The following is a 21,403-nucleotide window of genomic DNA, read 5'->3' on the forward strand; positions in this document are numbered from 1 at the left end:
AAATGTTACAGGCACTGAGTTGGAATCTCATCTATTTTTCACCTGTTACAAAACATTAATCTTTTGATTTTTTTCAACCATTTAGAAGTATAAAAACCATTTTACTTTTCAGGACATACAAAAACAGATGGCACTGAGCTCTATTTAGGCCTTTGGTCATATAGTCTACCAACTCCTGTATTAGTTCGAAAAGAAATCTCAATATTATCCATAGGAATATATTAAACAGACTATGATAAAATTAGAAACAATAACAAAATAGTAGCAGCTAATGTATGGAAACTAACTTTTTAAAACCACTAAATAATCCCTGGGTTAAAAAAGATTTTGTTTTAATTGTAAGGAAAATGTAAAATTACTTAGATATAATGAAAATGAAAACAAATCCAAAACTTGTGAAAGCCATCTTTAGTACTTTAATATAAATTTACAGTTGTAAATACATTATCAGGAAACAGATAATTAGAAAACAAGTTAATTATCTTAATTCAAAAAAGTAAAAAAAATGAGCAACAGAAACCCAATAAACAAGAAAAAAGAAAAACTTAAGAACAGAAAACAATGAAATCGAGAACTGAAAAATCAATGAAAGAAGATTAATAAAAACCCAAAGCTGGTTCTTTTGAAACATTAGTAACTTGGGCCTCTGGCATAGCTGATCAAGGGAGAACAAACTACTTCAGAAAAAAAAATAATGAAAGACTGCAGAGATGAATATTATAAACTGCAGAATAATTTATGAAATCAATGAGATAAATCTATTCCTAGAAAAATATAAAAATCCCAAAATTAGTGTGAGAGAAAATACAGAACTTGATTTAATGATAAAAATTAAAGGTAGTGAAATAATAGACAAAAACCTCCCATCCCCCACTCCCAACCCAGGCCCAGTTGGCATTATATCACCTTTCACGAAAAAAAGTTATTCAACAAAACAGCAAATGAATGAGATAATCAGTTCACTTTAAGAGGCAAGTGTTGGGGCCGACCTGGTGGCTCAGGCGGTTAAAGCTCCATGTTCCTAACTCCAAAGGCTGCCCGTTCGATTCCCACATAGGCCATAGGCCAGTGGGCTCTCAACCACAAGGTTGCCAGTTCAATTCCTTGAGCACGCAGGGGCAAGGGATGGTGGGCTGTGCCCCCTGCAACTAGAAAGGGGCAACTTGACCTGGAGCTGAGCTGTGCCCTCCACAACTAAGACTGAAAGGACAACAACTTGAAGCTGAACAGCACCCTCACAACTAAGATTGAAAGGACAACTTGACTTGGAAAAAAGGCCTGGAAGTACACACTGTTCCCCAATAAAGTCCTGTTCCCCTTCCCCAATAAAATAAAATAAAGAGACACCTTGATTCCAAAAATAAAATGAAAAAGTCAGTATTTTGCAATTATCATTATAATAACTAATCCAGGCAAGAACCATCAAATGGATGCTAAAATTAATAAGTGAAATTTTGAGAATTAAATTATTATTAATTGGGTCTCAAAGTATCACTCCACAAAATACTCATTAGTTAAGAAGGGAAAAATGTAAATTTACAAGTTAACAAACTGATCAAAGCTAACATTACAAGTAAAAGGACAAGTCAATATTCTTTGCCTTCTGGTACAATATATTGAGAAAAACATAACGTCAATTCTGTGGTATTCCTGTCAAAAATACACAACCGAAATCTATTTATGGAGGGACAGAAAACTTGAAGTGATGAACACCCTGTATAATAATATGCCTGTATTCTTCTAAAATGTCAATGTCATGAATCAAAATCACCACAGATCCATTTTAGATTAATTTCCTGATTTTGATAATTATAAGGAAATATCATTTTTTAAGGTATTACACTCTGAAGTATTTAGGGGTTAACAAATATAGTAAAGTAATATATCAATAGTTTTAAAAAATCTTGACAAGTTATTGATTACAAAGGGAAAGTTAGTAACAGTAGTGGAGAAGCCTGGCTGAAAATCTTATTAACTGATGATTCAGAGGGAGGAAAAATAAAGAACATATAGATGTATGTATATCTACAGAAAAAATACAGAGAAAATGAATATGAATGGTAAAAAAAAAAAAAAAAAAAGGCAAATGTGAACTACCCAGTAACGGTTATGTAAATTTTTTGGGACTCTTCAGGTACCTTTTTGAAAGTTGGTTCAGTCATGAGCCACTTAATGACAGAGAAACATTTCTGAGAAATGTGTTGTTATGAGGACCTAATAGAGTGAACTTACACAAACCTAGGTCTCCACACACCTAGGCTATATGGTACAGCATATTGGTCCCAGTATAGATATCTGTACAGCATGTTACTGGACAAAAAACCCCACAAGATTAAATCAACAAGAGAGAATGATGCAATCAAGAAACATGGTAAACATGAGATAGATATATGAGGCTGCTGTCAGTGTTAATATGGCGTACAATTTTATAGAAAACTTTTATTTTTGTAAATAGAAAGAGTACACTCTAAAATAATGATAAAAAGTAAATAAACCAGCAACAGTCATCATTACCAAGTATTATGTACTGTACATAAATGTATGTGCTATACTTTTATACGATGGCAATGCAGGTTTGTTTACACCAGAATCACCACAAACACTGAGTAATGCGTTGCCCTTTGACAATTACTAGGCCTGATAGGAATGTTTCAGCTCCATTGCAATCTTATGGGACCACAGTTGTATGTATGATCCATTGTTGACTAAAACATCATTATGTGGTGCATGACTGTATTCAGATTAAAAAAAAATTTTTAAATAAGATGTCAACAAAACTCACATTAGTACAGAAAAAAGAAAAAAGAAAACCTTTAAAAAGGAAAATCAAAGTATATGTAAACTATGGTAAGCTATGAGAAAGAGAAAGAGAGAAAATGAATATGGTCATGTAAAAAGTCACATGCATAATGGATTTACGACCAAAAGGTAATGACACTTACACAATCTTACTTGGATGTTAATAAGCTATTTTATTATTTGTTTCAAAATTTTTTCACCATTCTGAGTTAAGTATTTGTATTAATTATGCATGGATATGTAACAAATTACCCCAAAAGTTAGCAGCTAAAAAAAAGAAGTATCTTTTTAACTCAATTTCTGTGAGTCGGAACCTGGGCATGGCTTAGCTAGGTCCTCTGGCTCAGGGTCTCTCACAAAATGGAATCATCTCAAGGCTCAATAAAGGAAATGGAGGATCCACGTCCAAGCTCAAGTGGTTGCTGGCAGTATTTGTTTTGTATATGGGCCGCTCACATCATGGCAGCTCACATTTATTAGAGTGAGCTAAGGGACAGCAAGAGAAGCCCTTCTTTTGGAACCTAATCTCCTTCAAGTAGGTTTAAACCCATATCTTGCTATTTGTTGTCTCTGACTCATCTGCTCTTTAACCTATGTTAAACACAACAAAGATTAAAAGGAAAAGGAACAGGAAAAAGATATACCATGTGAAGGCTATTCATAAGGAAGTTGCAATGACTATGTTAATATCAGAAAAAGTGGGCTTCAATACACGAACCACTAATGGAGATAAAGATGTATATCCCAAATAGAAAAAAAAAGACTAACTCATCAGGAAAATATAACATTCCTAAAAGTGAATGTATCTAATAACTGAGCTTCAAAATATATAAAAAAACTGATAGAACTACAAAAAAAATAATGAATCAACATTATGAATGGAAATTCCAATATTCTCCTCTTTAAGTTATTAACAAAGTAGAAAAAAATTATAAAGGCTATATAAAAGCCTTTATATAAAAGCCTAAAGAGTTGAATTTTCAATCAACATATCCTACCGACATTTAAAAAGCACTACACCCCCCCAAAAGCAAACTATACATTCTTTTCAAGTGTACATAGAACACTGAACATTCATTATGACCACATAGTTCACATTAAAGACGATATACTTGACATTAAAACAAATCTCAGGAAACGTAAAAGGACTGGAATGATATAAAGTATGTTCTCTGATCAAAGTAGTATTTAAGAAAAAACAGGAAGAGAAAGGTATCTGGAAAAACCCAAAATATTCAGAAATTAAACCACATACTTACAAATAATCATGAGTCAAAAGAGAAATCACTGGAAGAGAAAGTATTTTGAAATGAAAAGAAAAACCTACCATATTAGAATTTGTGGGATACAGTGAAATAAATAAAAAATCTGAATAGCACAGTATCTATTTTTAGAAAACTGAATTCATAATTAACTTTCCCACAAAGAAAATGCACCCACAAATAGTACACTGATCAACTCTGTCAAATATTTATGGAAGAAATAATGCTATCTTACACAAACTCTTTTTAAAAAGGAAGAGGGAATCCTTTCTAACTCATGCCAGTTTTGGTCATCAGACTGTTTCTGTCTTTCAAGAAATCTGTACATTTCATCTAAGTTACTTATGATTTCCTTCTTCCTACTTCTTTGGGGCTTAATCTACTCTAAATAAAAATGAACAGAAAAAAATAAAACTCTTGGGATGTGGCTAAAGCTGTGCTTAGAGGTAAATTTATAGCATTAAACATAAACGTTAAAATATCCCAAGGCAAAATACTAAGTATTGGTGAAAATTTGTAATAATAGTAACTCTGGTACACTGCTCAATAGTAATCTGAAACTATCTAGTAAAGCTGAACATGTGCATCGCCCCTACCACCCAGCAATTTCTCTTCTGGTGTGATAAGCAGACTTCTAACATGGTCCCCAACGATCTCCAATGTCTAGTATTTACATTCATGTGGAACTCCCTCCCCTTAAGTGTGGGCTGTACCTAGTAACTTGCTTCTAAGAACAGAATGAGCAAGAGTGATAGGATACCACCTCCAAGATTAGGTTTCAAAGGACTTCTAGCTAGTATTTATCTTTCTTTGGTTACTAGAGAGTAGCAGGATGCTGAAGCAAGCGGTCCTACAGAGAGACCCACTAGGCAAGGAACTGAAGGCAGCCTGCAGCCAAAAACCAGTAAAAAAGTGAGGCCCTTAGCTCAATAGTCTAGGAGGAACTGAGTCCTGCCAACAACCATGTGAGTTTTCTTGGAAGCAAATTTCTTTCCCAGAATATGACTGCAGCACCTACCAACACCTTGATAGCAGCCTTGTGAGAGCTCCAGAGCCAGAGGACCCACCAAACTATGCCACTCCTAGATTCCCACAGAAAATGTGAGAAAAATCTTAACAAATGTTGTTTTAGGCTGCTACTAAAAAAAAAAACAAACAAAAAAATCCAAGTCAATACAAATTAAACCCAACATAAGTAGAAGGAAGGAAATAATAAAGAATGAAACTGATGAAATAGAAAAGTCAACCAATACAGAAAAAAACAAAACTGGCTTTTGAAAACGATCAATAATACTGAAAGCCTCTAGCTAGACAAATCATTAAAAAAAAGTGAATTATCAATATCAGAACTGAAATGATGGGAATCATTACAGATCCAAGAGATGTTAAAAGGATAAGGAAATATTATGAACAACTTTATGCCCGTTAACTTACTGAAATATACAAATTCCTCAAAAGATCCAAATGCAACATCAATTCAGGTTACCAAAAAACAAGAAACAAGAAATGCAAAGGAATTTTCTCAACTTGAAAAAAGGCATCTAAGAAAAATGTACAGCTAACAAAGACTGACTGCTTTCCCTTAAGAACAGGAAAGAGGTAAGGATATTGTCACCTCTATCAGCATTATATTGGCGATCCTAAAATCTGCATTAAGGCAAGAAAAAAAATAAGTCATCCGGCTGGCCCGATGGCTCAGGCGGTTGGAGCTCCATGCTCCTAACTCCAAAGGCTGCCAGTCTGTTTCGCACATGGGCCAGTGGGCTCTCAACCACAAGGTTGACTGTTCAATTCCTCGAGTCCCACAAGGGATGGTGGGCAGCGCCCCCTGCAACTAAGATTGAACACGGCACCTTGAGCTGAGCTGCCGCTGAGCTCCTGAATGGCTAAGTTGGTTGGAGCAAATCCTCTCAACCACAAGGTTGCCAGTTCAATTCCTCGAGTCCTGCAAGGGATGGTGGGCAGTGCCCCCTGCAACTAAAATTGAACATGGGCACCTTGAGCTGAGCTCCTGGATGGCAGTTGGAGCGCGTCCTCTCAACCACAAAGTTGCCGGTTCGACTCCCGCAAGGGATGGTGGGCTGCGCCCCCTGCAACTAGCAATGGCAACTGGACCTAGAGCTGAGCTGCGCCCTCCACAACTAAGACTGAAAGGACAACAACTTAACTTGGAAAAAAGCCCTGGAAGTACACACTGTTCCCCAATAAAGTCCTGTTACCCTTCCCCAATAAAATCTTGAAAAAAAAAAAAATGTCATCCAGATTGGAAATAAAGAAATAAAACTACGTTCACAGATGACATGATCATGTATGTAAAAAATTCTAAGTTTTTTAACTTATAAAACTAATACAATAATATAGTAATGTCGTAAGTTACAAGTCAATATGCAAAATATTTCTATATACTGGTAAGGAAATAACATTTATATTAGTAAAGAAAAATGTGATAAATTTAAAATATACATGCAAAATCTATACACCGAAAACTACAAAACAGTACTAAAATAAAGACCTAAAAAATTGAAATATTCTATTTCATAGAAGACTCAATATGATTGAAATGTCAATTATCCCCTAAAATTATCTATATATTCTATTTAATCCTAGTCATCATCCCAGCTTATTTTGTAGAAACTGACAAGCTGATTTAAAATTTTTAAATGAGATTCAAATGACAGCATACCCAAAACACTTTTGATAAGAGAACAACAAAGTTGGAGGACCTACACCACTTGATTTTAAGACATACTGTAAACCCACAGTTATCGGGACAGTGTGATAGTAACATAATAAACAAATAGATCACAGATAGAATACAATGTACAGAAACAGACCCACTCACATGTGGTCAATTGATTTCCAAATAACAGTACCAACATAATTCAATATGGAAAGGAAAAAATTTTCAGCAACTGGTACCAAACTAATTGGATAGCCATCTGGAAATAAGTCAATCTCCAGCTCTACCACACACCATATACAAAAACAAATCTGAAATTCATCTTAGACCCACCCTTTTATAAAAGCTAAAAAAGCCTTCCTAAAACGAATACAAGAGTATCTTCATAACCTTGGGATAAGCATATTTCCCAGACAAGACAAAGAAAGCCATGACCCCCCAAAAAAGAAAGGAAAAAAATTAAATTCTTAATTTTTAATTAAAAAATTAAATTTAAAAAAATAATTAAATTCTTCTATTTAGCAAAAGATACCATTAAGAAATGAATACACAAACTACAGACCAAGAAAAATTATTCACAATACTGTACATATGTCTAAAAAAATACATCTAGAATATATTAATAAAAAACCCTTACAACCTAATGATAAAGACATAAACCTAATTTTAGGTAAGACTTCCAGGTCAGTAAACAGCTTAGAAGTTGTCACTGCCATTCTTACAAAAACAGTAAATAAAGTAAAAAACAACTCTTTGGGGGCCCAGAAAACTGAGGTCATGGAGTAAACTCAATCTCCCTTTAAACTCATTCTCTCTTTTAAAATTCATTCTCCTTCTAAAATGCCAAGTTACCTATATACAAATCAAAACAGTTCAGTTCACAGTTTTTTTACGTACTGCAATAGTTATTAATGATTAAAATCTGTCCTTACCACCTTAACTAGTGTCTGGCTTTTTTATCTTTGACACCACCACATAACAGGTCTCCAGAATAATAGCAATGAATTACAGCTGAGAAGACCTGCAAGGCTCAGACTCTATTTAATGAGGGGGGAATTAAAAAAAAAAAGTGCGTGTGAAACAACAGACAAATCTCAAGTCTGTGGCACTACAACCACAGCAAAGAAACACACAGGCCAACTCCTAACCAGGTTAACATAAAACCTCACGCTAAAGGCCTTTTATCTCAGTTCGTATTCTAGGATACATCATGTTGGGCTTTCAACAAAAATTATAAGGCACATTAAAAGGCAAGGAAAAACAACAAAGACTAAAGAGACAAAACAGGAACCAGAATCAGATTCAGATAAGACAAAGACTTTGGAATTATCAGACAGTGGTTTAAAATGAATGTGATCAAAATGTTAATGGCTGTAATGGAAAAATAGATGTGTAACATGCAAGAAAGATGAGTTATGTAAGCACAGACATGAAAATTTTGAAAAACAATTAAAATGGTGTTAGAAATCAAAAACATTGTAACAAAAATGCAGAATGCTTTTGATGGGTTCATCAACTGAGGAAAGAACTAATGATCTCGAAGACATTAAAATAAAAACTTCCCAAATTGAAATACAAGAAAGAGAAATAAACAAACAACAACAAAGAGAGAGAATGGAGCATTTCAGTGTAATAATAGCCAAGAATATCCCATAATTATTGGAAGACTCCAAATTACAGACCCAGGAAGCTCAGAGCCAAGCATGGTAATACCACAAAATATACACCTTGGCATATTATTCAGACTTCAGAAAACCACCGACAGAACTAAAACCTTGAAAAGCCACCTTACCTATAGAAGAATATGGATATGAATTACAGATGTTTCTTTCTCATTAGAAACCATGTATGAGGAAGAAAGTAGAGTAAAACATTTAAAGCATTAAGAAAAAAAACAACAAACCCACCAACCTAGAATACTATATAAAAAGTATCCTTTAAAAGCAAAGGAGAAATAAAGAATTTCTCAGACAAAAGGGAATTTATGTAGACCTGCTCTTCAAGAAATGTTTAAGAAAAACTCTTTGGGGAGAAGCAAAATTATATAGATCAGAAACTAGATCTACATAAAGAAAGGAAGATTAGTGGAGAAGGAATAATAAAGATAAAATAAAATATTTTATACTTATTCTTAATTGATCTAAAAGATAACTACTTAATACAATAATAGTAATGTAGTGGATGATTATTGTATATGGTTAAGTGAAAGGAAGGACAACAATGTCATAAAGAACAGGAAAGAGAAACTGGGAATGTTCTAAGTACTGTATCTATAGTATACATGAAGCAACATATTATTTGAAAATGGACTTAAATGAGTTGTAAATGTATACTGCAACTGCTAAAACATATAAGGCAACCACAAAACATTTTTTAAAGGAATGTATAATTAATATAAGAAAGGAGATAAAATCATCTAAAATACTCAAGTAAAATGAGAAAAAGAAAAAATGACAGACAAAAAATAAAAACAAAGAACAAGTCAATGAACAGAAAACCATTATGAATAGGGTTGATACTAATCCAATTACATTAATAACCCCTTGAAAAAGGTTGATACTAACCCAATTATATTAATCATCCCTTGAAGTAACTTAACCCACTCTGACAATCTCTGTCCTTTAGTTGGAACTAAACCAACCAAAAGAGAGAGACTGTCAGAGTGGATTAAAAAAAGACTTAACTATATGTTGTTTACAAAAAACCTACTTTAAAAGAAAAGGCAAAAAACTTAAAACATTCATGAGATGTTTCATGTGGCTAATAATCACATGAAAGGGTACGATCACCACCAATCATCAGGTCAATTCAAATTAAAACTATAATGAGATACTACCAGACATTCTAGTTATACCCACTAGAATGGCGAAAAAGGCTGGCAACATCAAGTGCTGACAAGGATGTGCAGCAACCTGAACTTTAATACAAAGCTGATCAGAATGTAAAGTGGTACCACATCTTGCAAAACAGTCTGACAGTTTCTTACAATGTTAAACATACACACATCCAATTCTACTCCTAAGCAGAGTGTAAGATGAAATATACATCTACCCAAAAGCATTCACAAATATTTATAGTAGTTCTATTCGTAAGAGCTCAAATCTGGAAAAGAACCCAAATGTCCATCAATATGAGAATTAATTTTTAAATATTGTGATATATTCACAAAATGAATACTCTCAAAACCAAAAAGAACAAACTACTGATAGAGGCAACATGGATGAATCTAAAAATCATTTTGCTGAGTAAAAGAAGCCAGACATCAAAGACATATACTACATACATGAAGTATGAACACAGCAGGTCCTCAAATAACATTGTTTCGTTCAACATTGTTTTGTTACAGCATTCATGAGGTACAAAAAAATCCTATTCCCAGCTGGGGCCACTGTCTGTGTGGAGTCTGCAAGTTCTCCCCATGTCTGCATGGGTTTTCTCTAGGAATTCCAGTTGCCTCCCACATTCCAAAGTTGTGCACATGAGGTGAACTGGTATCTACAATGTCCCAGTGAGCATCAGTGTGTAATGAGCCCTGCAATGAAAGGGCATCTGTACAGGGTTAGTTTCTACCTATCCTTGCGCCAAGTGCTGGAATAGGCTCCAGCCACCCAAGACCTTGAACTGAAACAAGCAGATTGGAAAATAATTATCTTACTTGCTTGAATGTGTCCTGTACCTCTGGTTGAGCAGCCTTAAATTCAATACTAGCAGTAGCCTCTCCAGACACTTCCAAGCACAGCACGGGCGGCGGCCATCTGTGGACTGCTTTGTGGCTCCTGCCGGGTGGCCAGGGATAGGGCACAGGCTGTGCTGAACTTGACCCTCAGCGGGTTCCCTCCCAGGTGGCCCTGGAGCTGGCGTGCCAGTGGCCAACTTCAAAAGGAGCTGGAGCATCACCCAGCCTCCTCCAAGGACAACACACCTAAAGGGCAGATTGGGCAGGCACCACAGCCCTGCTGAGACATCCTGCTCTGCAGGGTCAGCCCCTATACAACAGTTCCTCCACTGTACTCAGGGCCAACCTCACAACCAACGAGTCTGAGAGTCAATACCACCCACTGATGTGCAAGTAGCAACCAAGGCTTAACTACAAGAGGAGGGCACACACAGCCCACACAAGAGACACACATGGAATGAGTGGCTCAAGTGACCAGGAAGACTGAGCCACTGAGCCCCACAGCACACCTACTACATAAGGCCATTCTACCAAAACTGGGAGACATAATAGCTCTACCTAATACAGGTAACCCCTGTATAATACGGTTGTTAGGTTCCTAAAAAATGCCGTGTTATGCAAATCCGTGTTATACGAAACAAAGAACTAGTACAAAAAGGGGATTAGGTTCCAAAAACTAACAGACATACTATTATATTTTTATAATTAAGAGAAATATCTTTACTAAAGCAATGTTCACCAAAAGTATAACATATTACCATGTATTAAATAATGTTTTCTTCGTCATCACTACTGAGCTTTTATCACATTTCGTGTTATTTGGGGATTTCCCTAATTTCAAATAAGATACTTTTTGCTCTTAAAAAGCTCTTATGCTCCCTGTTGTTTGGGGATTTCTCTAATTCTCAAACCGTGTCAGAGTGAAATTGTGTTCTAGGATCCCATGTTGTATGAAGGTTTTCCCCAATTCTCAAACTACGAACGAAACTGTGTTATAGAAGTGCCATGTTATATGGGAGTTACCTATACACAGAAACAATTACAAGGAGGCAGCCTAAATGGGGAGACAAAGAAACATGTCCCAAATAAAAGAACAGAACAAAGCTCTAGAAAAAGAACTACACAAAATGGAGACAAGCGATCTACCAGATGCAGAGTTCAAAACACTGGTTATAAGGATTCTCAATGTTCTCAGGGAGAACTTCAACAAAGAGATAGAAACATAAAAATGAAGATAGGAAACATAAAAAAGAACCATCAGAAATAAAGAATACAATAATAGAAATGAAGATTAGAAAGAATCAACAGATTAGATGAAGCAGAGGATCAAATCAGCAATTTGGAAGATAAGGAAGCAGAAAACACCCAATCAGAACAGCAAAAAGAAAAGAAAATCCAAAAAAATGAGAAGAGTTTAGGGGTCCTCTGGGACAACACCAAGTGTACCAACATTTCCATTATAGGGGTATCACAAAGAGAAGAAAGAAAGTAAGGAATTGAAAACCTATTTGAAAAAATAATGATGGAAAACTTTCCTAACCCAGCACAGGAAACAGATATACAAGCCCAGCAAACACACAGTTCCAAATAAGATGGACCCAAAGAGGCCCACACCAAGACACATAATAATTAAAATGACAAAGGTTAAAGACAAAGAATCTTAAAAGCAGCAAGAGAAAAGCAATTAGTTACCTACAAGGGAGCTCCCATAAGACTATCAGATGATTTCTCAACAGAAACTTTGCAGGTCAGAAAAGATCGGCATGAAATATTCACAGTGATGAAAAATAAGGACCTAACAACCAAGATTACTCTACCCAACAAAGCTATCATTTAGGTTTGAAGGATATAGGAAGAGCTTCCCAGACAAGAAAAACCAAAAGGAGTTCACCACCAAACTAGTACTTCCAGGAATTTTCGAGGGGCTGCTTTAAGATGAGAAAAATAAATAAAAAATCTGAATAAAAGAACAATAACTACATGCCTGTCAACAATTACTTTCAATGTAAATGGATCAAATACTCCAATCAAAAGATAGGAGGGCTGAATAGATAAGAAAACAAGATCTTTACATAAGCTGCCTAAAAGAGACTCACTTCAGATCGAAAGACACACACAAGCTGAAAGCAAAGAGATGGAAAAAGCTATTTGATGAAAATGTAAACAAACAAAAAAAACCGAGGCAGCAATACTTACACCAGATAAAATAGACTTTAAAAAAAAGATTATAATAAGAGACCAAGAAGGACCAAGTAATCCCATTTCTGGGTACTTATCTAAAGAAACCCACAACGCTACTTCGATGGAACATGCTCATCCATATGTTCATTGCAGCATTATTTACAATAGCAAAGATATGAAGGCAACCTGGGTGTCCCTGAATGGATAAATGGATAAAGAAGAGGTGGTACAAACACACAATGGAATATTACTCAGCTGTAAAAAAAGAATGAAATCTTACCATTTGTGACAACATGGATGGATCTAGAGAGTATTGTGCTGAGTGTAGTAAGTCAGACAGTGAAAGACAAATATATGATTTCACTTACAAGTACAATCTAAACAACAAAATAAACAAACAAAACAGAAACAAACTCTTAGATACAGAGAACATTTTGAACGTTTCCAGATGGGAGAGGGGTTGGGGGTCGGAGAAAAAGGGGAAGGGATTAAGAAGTACAAATTGGTTGTTACACAGTAGTGATGGGGATGTAGGGTATAGCAGAAGAAATATACCGTGTTTCCCCCAAAATAAGACCTAGCCAGACAATCAACTCTAATGCATCTTTTGAAGCAAAAATTAATATAAGACCCATATTATATTGTTATATTATCTCATAATATATTACCTAAGACCCAGTCTTATTTACTATATTAATTTTTGCTCCAAAAGACGCATTAGAGCTGATTGTCCAGGTAGGTCTTATTTTCCGGGAAAAATGGTATGTATAGTGCCAGGTGGGTACTAGTCAGGGGGATCACTTCATAAATTATGTAAATGTCTTAACTACTCTGCTGTACAGTGGAAATTAAAATAATACTGAATGTCAACTGTAATTGAAAAGTTTAGAAAGGGAGGTAGAGGGGAATAAAAGGTTCAGAGTTCCAGTTGTAAAACAAGTCTTGGAGATGGAATATACTGTATAGGAATATACTGTATAGTCAATAATATTGTGATAGCATGATACAGTGTCAGATGGTTGCTGGATCACTTCTTTCGCACAGGGTATATAATCAATAATATGTTAATAACTGTGTATAGTTCCAGGTGGGTACTGTTGAATAACTGTGATGTACACCTGAAACTCATATTGTACGTTAGCTATATTTTAATAAAAATCTTTAAAAAAAAAAAACAAAAAAACTTGTGCATTTCATTCTACATAAGTTACAACTCAGTTTAAGAGAAAAAACGATTTCCAGCAAAGGCCTTCTTGTTTTCTATAGTTCAAGCACAGCAGTAGGCAAATTTTTTTCTGTAAAGGTTGAGAAAGTAAATATTTTAGGCTTTGTGGTCACATGGTCTCTCTTAAAACTACTCAACTCTGTCATTGTATAGTGAAAGGAGCCATACAGTATGAAAACAAATGAGCATGGCTGTGTTCCAATAAAACTATTTACAGAAACAGGTGGCAAGTTGGATTTGGTCCATAGGCTATACTTTGCTAATCCTTGGTCAAACAAATAGAAAATTGACCTTTAAAATTAATTTAAATATGCTGTATTGTTATTTCCTATATAGTGACAGGAGTGATAATTATTAGAAGCCAATTATAGTCCTTCCTAAACATGTGAGTTTTTCTATAATAATCTAATGACATAAAAGGGGAAGACACCTCAGGAAAATACTAAAACATGTTTAATATGGAAGATCATCATTTAAAAAAATCATTTGTTTTAATAGCTGCTATTGTTATTTTGAAAAATAACCAGGACTATGAGAAATATTTAAAATTAACTAGGAATAATTAAAGTATAAATTAGGTAGATACACAAAAAGCTACCTTACCCACAATGCTGACACTTTGATTTATTTAGTACAATCAAGTTCTTGAAACATGCCCAATCACTCATAATCACCTGGTTGCTTCTTCACTTAAAATAATTGAAAATTAAAGATAGCAATTATTTCTGCTTTTAAAAGCATTTCAAAGTACGACATAACAGGAATAAACATTTCAGGAGAAGTACCAAAATCTAATTTTCTTGCCTAATTTAGACAAGGCTCAAACTGATACCATAAAACACCTAGGGTACACAAATATATATAAGTAAATCTCCAATACATTATGGCCCTAAACTGACTGAAAATGTTTACCTGTCTTCAAGAAAATTTCAACCTAACAAATGAACTCAATTCTTCCTCACCATGGTATGTAACTAACAGAAGAAACACTAGCAAAATTAGAAGGTTTGGATTCCAGTATAAGTTTGCCACCTAACTAGCTGTGGGACAACTTGGCATTCATTCATTAATCAGGTATTTTGGAGATCTTATTATGCCGGAAAACAATGGAAACAAAATGGTGAAGAAAGTATCAAAAAATCTCTGCCCTCATGACACATTCTAATGAATCACTTGACTCTAAAAACATTTCAGGGTTCTCTAAAATGAATTTAATATTTGAGGGTATTTTCAATTCTTTAAAAAAGAAATCATTATTTTTTTGAACCTAGGAAAGCAACTTACGGAGCCTAACTTGAAATCCACTCTTGCCACTGGCTAAAACTATTTGTTGTATCATTATATTCAGAGAGCAAATAGAAAAATATAAGTAACTAAAATTCTAGAAGGACTTATTTAAATTTGCTAATACTGTTTTATACAATCTAGATGAACTATGAGCTTTGTTGGCCTTTTACTTGATAACTACACTTCCTCAATGGGATCCAGGAAGGAAGTAGAAATCTCTCCATAATGAATAATTTTACAGACATTTCCAGTATTTAGGTTTATAAAAACATAGATCGCTTAGTGAATCAACTAGTCATCTTATTTTTTTTTTAAACCCAAAATAGGATCTGATCTTTGCTTTCAAAGTCCTTGCTTCAAAACAGGTAGTCAGAAATCCAAATCATGTATTCAAATCCAGTTCCTGTGTCTAACATTCAAATTTTTCCTTTTTTTTAATCATCAAGATACATTCTTTCCCACAAGGAAACAGTAATGACCATCCTTCAAGCATAGTTCCTCAACTCCAAAATGGTAAATTTTTAAAATATCTTATATATTCAATTTTTCCCAGCTAAGCTTTAGAATCACAAATTACATTTCTGATAAGACCAAAACAACATTTACTTTGAGTATCTCTTCCTGCGGTTTCTAATCTCTGAGTATCATTCCCAAATGAGAAACTGACTTAAATATCTATGACAAAATAACAACAAAAAAACCATATGCTGCCCAAGGACACTCCTCTATATATTTTCCACTCATAAAATATGTTCAGTTTGCCAAAGCAAGCTAACTCCACCAACTTCAAAAGACAGTATAAAAAGTAGTTCCCAATTATGTCAATCTTGGACATAATCTCTAATGCTGTATGCTAAACTTATGCTTATTTTTTAAGGTGTTTTAAGAATACGAGCGCTACCATCAGATCCAGTAAGTGCAAATGCAGAAGTGTGGAAATGGCTAAAAGATGGACATAAAGTGGTGTAACAACTTTACACAAAATACATACAATAAAAACATGAATTATTTTATTTTCTACAGTGATCTGAACTGTAAGTGGCTTCTAAAACTAGGTTCTCAACTTAGCTATATCAAATACCAAATTGCAAAAAGAAATCTTAAAACACCCATTTATATTTTAAAAGCCTCATATTGATGAACGTTGTTTACTTGACTTATATTTTAGAATCGAATAAATAAAACTTCGATAAAACTGAAATGACTTATAACTTAGAAAAACTGTTACTGTGATAATACTAATTATCCAGCTCTCCTGCTGTTTACCTTTTAGAAAGAACCTTCAATACTGGCAGCTAGGTACAACGAAAAAAAAAAAAAAAGGTCAGGCTTTGGACTGGAAGACATAGGTTTGAAACCTGGTGCATCACACCTTGAACACAAAATTTCTGAACCTATTTTTTCATCTCTGAAATGGGAGTATTAATACCTACCTTGAAGAAATTATAATTAGTGAAAATACATGTAAAGCATCTAGGACACAGTAGGAACTCCAGCTGCTGTTCATTATTCATAAGCACATTAAAGAGACAACATAAGAAAGGACATGATAGAAATCAGAACCTAGATTGCATTTAACTGCTAAAAGAAAACAAAAGAAACACACACCATGACAGTTCATGTGAAGCTTCGAGCTAAACTTTTTGTTCACATTTTAGATATACAAGATAATATTGCAGCCTCTATTTATAAATATGTAAAATCCAACATTAGCTACAAAAGCACTTATTTTGGAACTATATAAAAGATTATTATCACATAGTAAAACAGATAATTTTATGAACAAGTGAGATGATTTCACCATGGGAAAAAATGCCAAAACTAAAATTTAAAAATGCTTATGAAAGGATAGTAAAAGATTCCTACCTTTAAACCGACTGCTATAAGATCTGTAACAACACTGTATGGAAAAAGTAAAAAGAGAAAATGGAAAACAAAGTTAGAGAACAAGTTTTTAAAAGACAGATAAGATTAGAGAAAAAAAAGAAAAAGCATTATAATAACAAATAATAAAAATAAGAATGTGATGAGTTGTGAAATGTTAATACAAAGAAAAGTGATGGGACAACCTAGCAACAGCAGAGTGTAAAAGCAAAGCTTTAATAGCAATGTAAAAAAACCACAAATAAATCAAATTATTTTTTAGTATATAAAAAGTGCACTTGTGCTTTAATAAAATTAGTGAACTTTATGTTTATCCATTTATCTCTTTTTAACAAATCCAAAACCAAAACTTAAAATCACCAAAGTTCATGCTCTTACATCACTGATATGAATGATCATGTTTAAAGTTTTAAATGAAACAAAACCAGTGAGTGGATTTCACAGAAATAGTAGGTATCTTGCAATTTTTCATCTACCACCCAAAACAGCTCACCAAAATACAGCCAAGATAGTCTCTCAGAACACATCAATTTCAGACATCAAAACTTTCAAAGAATTTCTTTAAAAAAAAAAAAAATTCAGCAGCACCAAAACTGTATTTTACTATAAATTACCTCAGGAGGAAATGAACACACACACACACACACACACACACACACACACACACACACACACAGTTGGGATTTGAGAAGGAACTAGAAAGATGTTGACTGGTGGTTTGTTGTTTTTTAACTATAGAAAACAATGAAAAAGGACCTTTTTCAGGCTGTGGGAAAATGTAGAAATTTAATTAGCCTCCTGAAAGCCAAAATTCACTGTGTTAAAAACCACATTCCTTAACACCAAGGTGTAAAAACCCCTATAAAGTTCTGCTGAACAAAAATCCATCTCTTCTAATTCCAAAGAAACTGTCTTCAATTAAGTTTGTCTCCATAGGTCCTAAAAAACAGCTCTAACTAAATTCTATATATTGTTAGTAACCTATAATGTCATCATTAGTTAAAAAACTAAACAAATTAGACTCTGGACTGTTTAATGATACAAATTTAATTCTCTTGAACAACCATATAGATTTTTTTATTTTTCCTTACTTTAGAAACTTGAAATTCATTTGTCTGAAATCTAAATGTGATAAATAACTGATTGTGGTGCATAAAAAATAAGACTAATATACTATCGTATTGGTCCTGTTGCAAAGAATAAATCATGAACCTACTTGAACTCCTAAATGAACTTACATTCTAGTATCTTATTGCCCACATATTTAAATCATTAAACTCATTTGTAGCTTTAAAACCACAGAGTGAAGAGTTAACTTCTTAAAACACTATCCAAAAGAGTAAGTTTGCACTACATGTTGTCCAAGAGTTAAACAGCCAAGATGCATAACCCAAGAGTCCTCTTTATTATCACTATCAAATTTCCAATACAAAAAGCTAACCTGCTTCCTTCCTATCTCAAGTCAGTCTTACAATTCACACACATAATGAAATACTAATATCACACCCTTCCTAACTGAAATAGTGGCATAATTACACAAAATAGTAAAATGTTGCGCACATACAAAGGTAACTGAATCAGGTGATGTGAAATGAGTTTTTAATAATGCTCTCCGAGAAGCTTCAATTAAATGCAAAGTTTCAACTAAATACAAAATGCTTTAAAGAACATCACAACCATAAATGAAATGTAAAACTGAACTTTGCCTAATGTCTGTAGCAGTGTGCAATTGGCATTCAAATGAGTTAATCCAATGTATCATACAGACTTAATACGAAAATAGGATAAAATCTAACGAAGACAAAAATGACTGGAAGATTTCATCATCTTTACACAGCATGACAATCTTCAACTATGACAACACGTGCCCAGCTTTTCCCGTTCAAGCCAGTTCTCCATATTCTACAACCAAGAGGTTTACAGAAATCTTGTCATCAAAAGCAAATAAAAGGCCAGACAAAACCTGGAATGCCCGATGTAATGGGAACAGACAAGTGGATCTGCAGGTTCTGATAGAGCTGGAGAGATTTTCAAAGCCTCCCGATGTACATACACTACCACCTTCCATTAATTCACTAACGTCGAGTCGTCTCCTTAATCATCAAAAATATCTGTCAGGTTCCACGCCAAGTCGCTGGGTCCCAAGAGAACTGTTTACATCGGTGATATTAAATCTTTTTATTTTGGTCACGGGCCTCATTAACTTTTAGAGCTTTTGAAGGCTCTCCGAAAATTGCACTTACACAACATTTTTCATACATGGCAGGGAATTCAGGAAGTTTCTTTGGGGGGGGGGCAGGGTGAACGTCCATGGTCACCAAGTCCAGACGCCCGGTGGACAGAATCGTTAGTTAACGCAGCTCCGAGCACAAGTCTGGAGACCTCGGCTGGTTCGCCCGCAGGTCAAGAGCCCGCGTGGGGCCCTGGCTTCGGGGCCAGGTCGCCGCCCAGACGTGTCCGGACGCGAGCCCTCACTGTCCACCGCTCGGCGGCCACTCGCCTCCCCGCCAGGGGAAGCTCCAGCGCTCGCCCCACCTCGCCGGTAAACAGCAACTCCCTAAGCGCGAGGACGCCCGCCCAGAGCGCCGCCTCCGCCTCCCCCAGGGCCGCGCACCATTTTCTGAGAGGAAGTGTCGGCAAGCCGGGCAGGGCTCCCCGGACTCGGCGCGGACGGCGGCCCCGGCACCCCGCGGCTGCCCGGGGCTTTCCTCCACTCCCAGTGCGAGGGTGTGAAGGGGCGGATATTACGGGGGCGCCTCTGGGGGAAAGGCGAGGCTGAGGCCGACCGCCGCTCCGTGACTCGGGCTCCCCTAGGAGGTGCCCGGAAGCCCCGCCGTCGGGCTCGGCCCCGGCCGCTCCTCGGGCCGCCGGTACCGCTCCCCGCTCCCTGGCTCCCCGGCCTCCGCACGTCCGGACAAGAGCCGAAAGGAAGTGGGGCACGCAGCCCCCCGTGGCCGCCGCGCCGCCGAGGACTTACCCATCCATGGCCCAGACGGAGGAGCACACAGTACGGGGACTGACCGGCTCACCGCGAGCAGAGGAAGGAGGCGGCGACAGCAGGGCGGCTCCGGGGGACGGGCAAGCGGTGCCTCTCCGGAGCCCCAGCGGGTCGGAGGTGGAAGGAGAGTGGGAAACAGGGGCGGAGACCAGGGACGATCCCGCCACCGCCGCGCCCCCGCCTTCCCACTCCGCAAGCGCGTCCCCGCCTCGCCTCATCCCGCCCCTTAGCGTCGACGCCCTCCCTCGGCCCCGCCCACAGGTAGCCTCCGCTGCGGCTCCAGGGCGCCCTCTTCCTGCGGTCGCCTTAAGACCCCGCCTCCCTGCCCCTTGCGCGCGCGCCCCCCGCGCCCGTCTCCCTCCGGCGTTCACGGGAGCGCGCGCCTGTGCTTCCCGCTTGGACGCCCCGCCCGCCTTTCCGCGGGTGCCTCGTGCTTTTGGGCTTCTCCGCTCGGGGCCGCCTTTCTGGGACGCCTCCCTCTACCGGCGAGAAAAGCGTTGGGAACCGATTCCCGAGAGTAGGTAGGAGTGTCCCGCGAGGGCCCCAGAACCACGGCGGAATTGCCTGGAGGGTGAGGCTGTCGGTGGCTCGGCCCCACGCGCGCGGGCGAGACGCGGGCTGTCGTCTTCGGAGCCCTGGGCCCTTCAGTTGAAGGAAGCCTGGGCTCGGGACCCCAGCGAGACCCGTCCGTTGTCCCTCCGGGCTTGGAGTCTGTTGTGGGATCCGCACCGGCCCGATAGGTATGCTTGGGATTAAGATGAATGAGGTGGAAGAGACTGCTCCGAACTTGAGAACATTTGAATTTTTATACAGTTTTAGTCTCCGGGGGCTTTTCGACCCGACAGTCTGGGATTGAATTTATATGAAGCATTCATTGCACAATATGGAAAGGCCACTATAATGCCAGCATTTTGTAAGTTTACACTTTCCTCCATGTAAAACAACACCAAACAGCAAAAACTTAAGAGGGAGTGATTCCCGTTTTTCAGATAAAAATTTGGACTCAAGTACGGTCATTTACCCACAGTTTCACAGCTGCTTGAGAGCCCTTTCCTCTAGGTTGAGCAAAATTGTGTATATGGCGGCAACTCACTTGTGTTTTTTCCCTTTTATAGTCTGTGTAGTTCTGAAATTGAGTGATTTTTCCATTCACGGATCATCAAAACGTAAGCCATTAAACACTCTCCTCGACCAAATTCTTTTTCTTTTTCTTTTTAAAAATTTTTTAAAATGATTTTCAGGGGTACAGTACAACATAATGATTAGTCATTCACAGCCCTCACAAAGTGGTAACCCCCCTAACTCTACTAGCTCTTCGAAATAGTACATGTCACACAGAGGGTACATATATACATAGAGTGTGCCAAAAAAAATGTATACACGTTTTAAGAAAGGGAAAAACTATTAAAAT

At 36.9% G+C, this 21,403-nt stretch overlaps 1 protein-coding gene across 7 annotated transcripts in view; it reads right to left on the bottom strand.

The window, feature by feature from the left end:
• Positions 1–20,203, bottom strand: part of PTBP3 (polypyrimidine tract binding protein 3) — a 100,513-nt gene extending 80,310 nt beyond the window's left edge. For 2 of the 7 annotated variants that reach the window (XM_081067638.1, XM_081067640.1), the window contains exons 1-2: positions 19,972–20,104; positions 16,977–17,010 (exon numbers count right to left, since the gene is read on the bottom strand). In XM_081067638.1, coding sequence (XP_080923764.1) covers positions 16,977–17,010; positions 19,972–19,979 — 42 coding nt within the window. In that variant the 5' untranslated portion in view covers positions 19,980–20,104. Of the gene's footprint in view, positions 1–16,976; positions 17,011–19,971 lie in introns of all 7 variants that reach the window. The other 5 variants (XM_081067642.1, XM_081067639.1, XM_081067645.1 and 2 more) reach the window with 4 other exon arrangements.
• Positions 20,204–21,403: the final 1,200 nt, after the last annotated feature.

This window comes from Rhinolophus hipposideros (genome assembly GCF_964194185.1).
Source record: "Rhinolophus hipposideros genome assembly, chromosome: 11".
In the NCBI taxonomy this organism is placed as follows: domain Eukaryota; kingdom Metazoa; phylum Chordata; class Mammalia; order Chiroptera; family Rhinolophidae; genus Rhinolophus; species Rhinolophus hipposideros.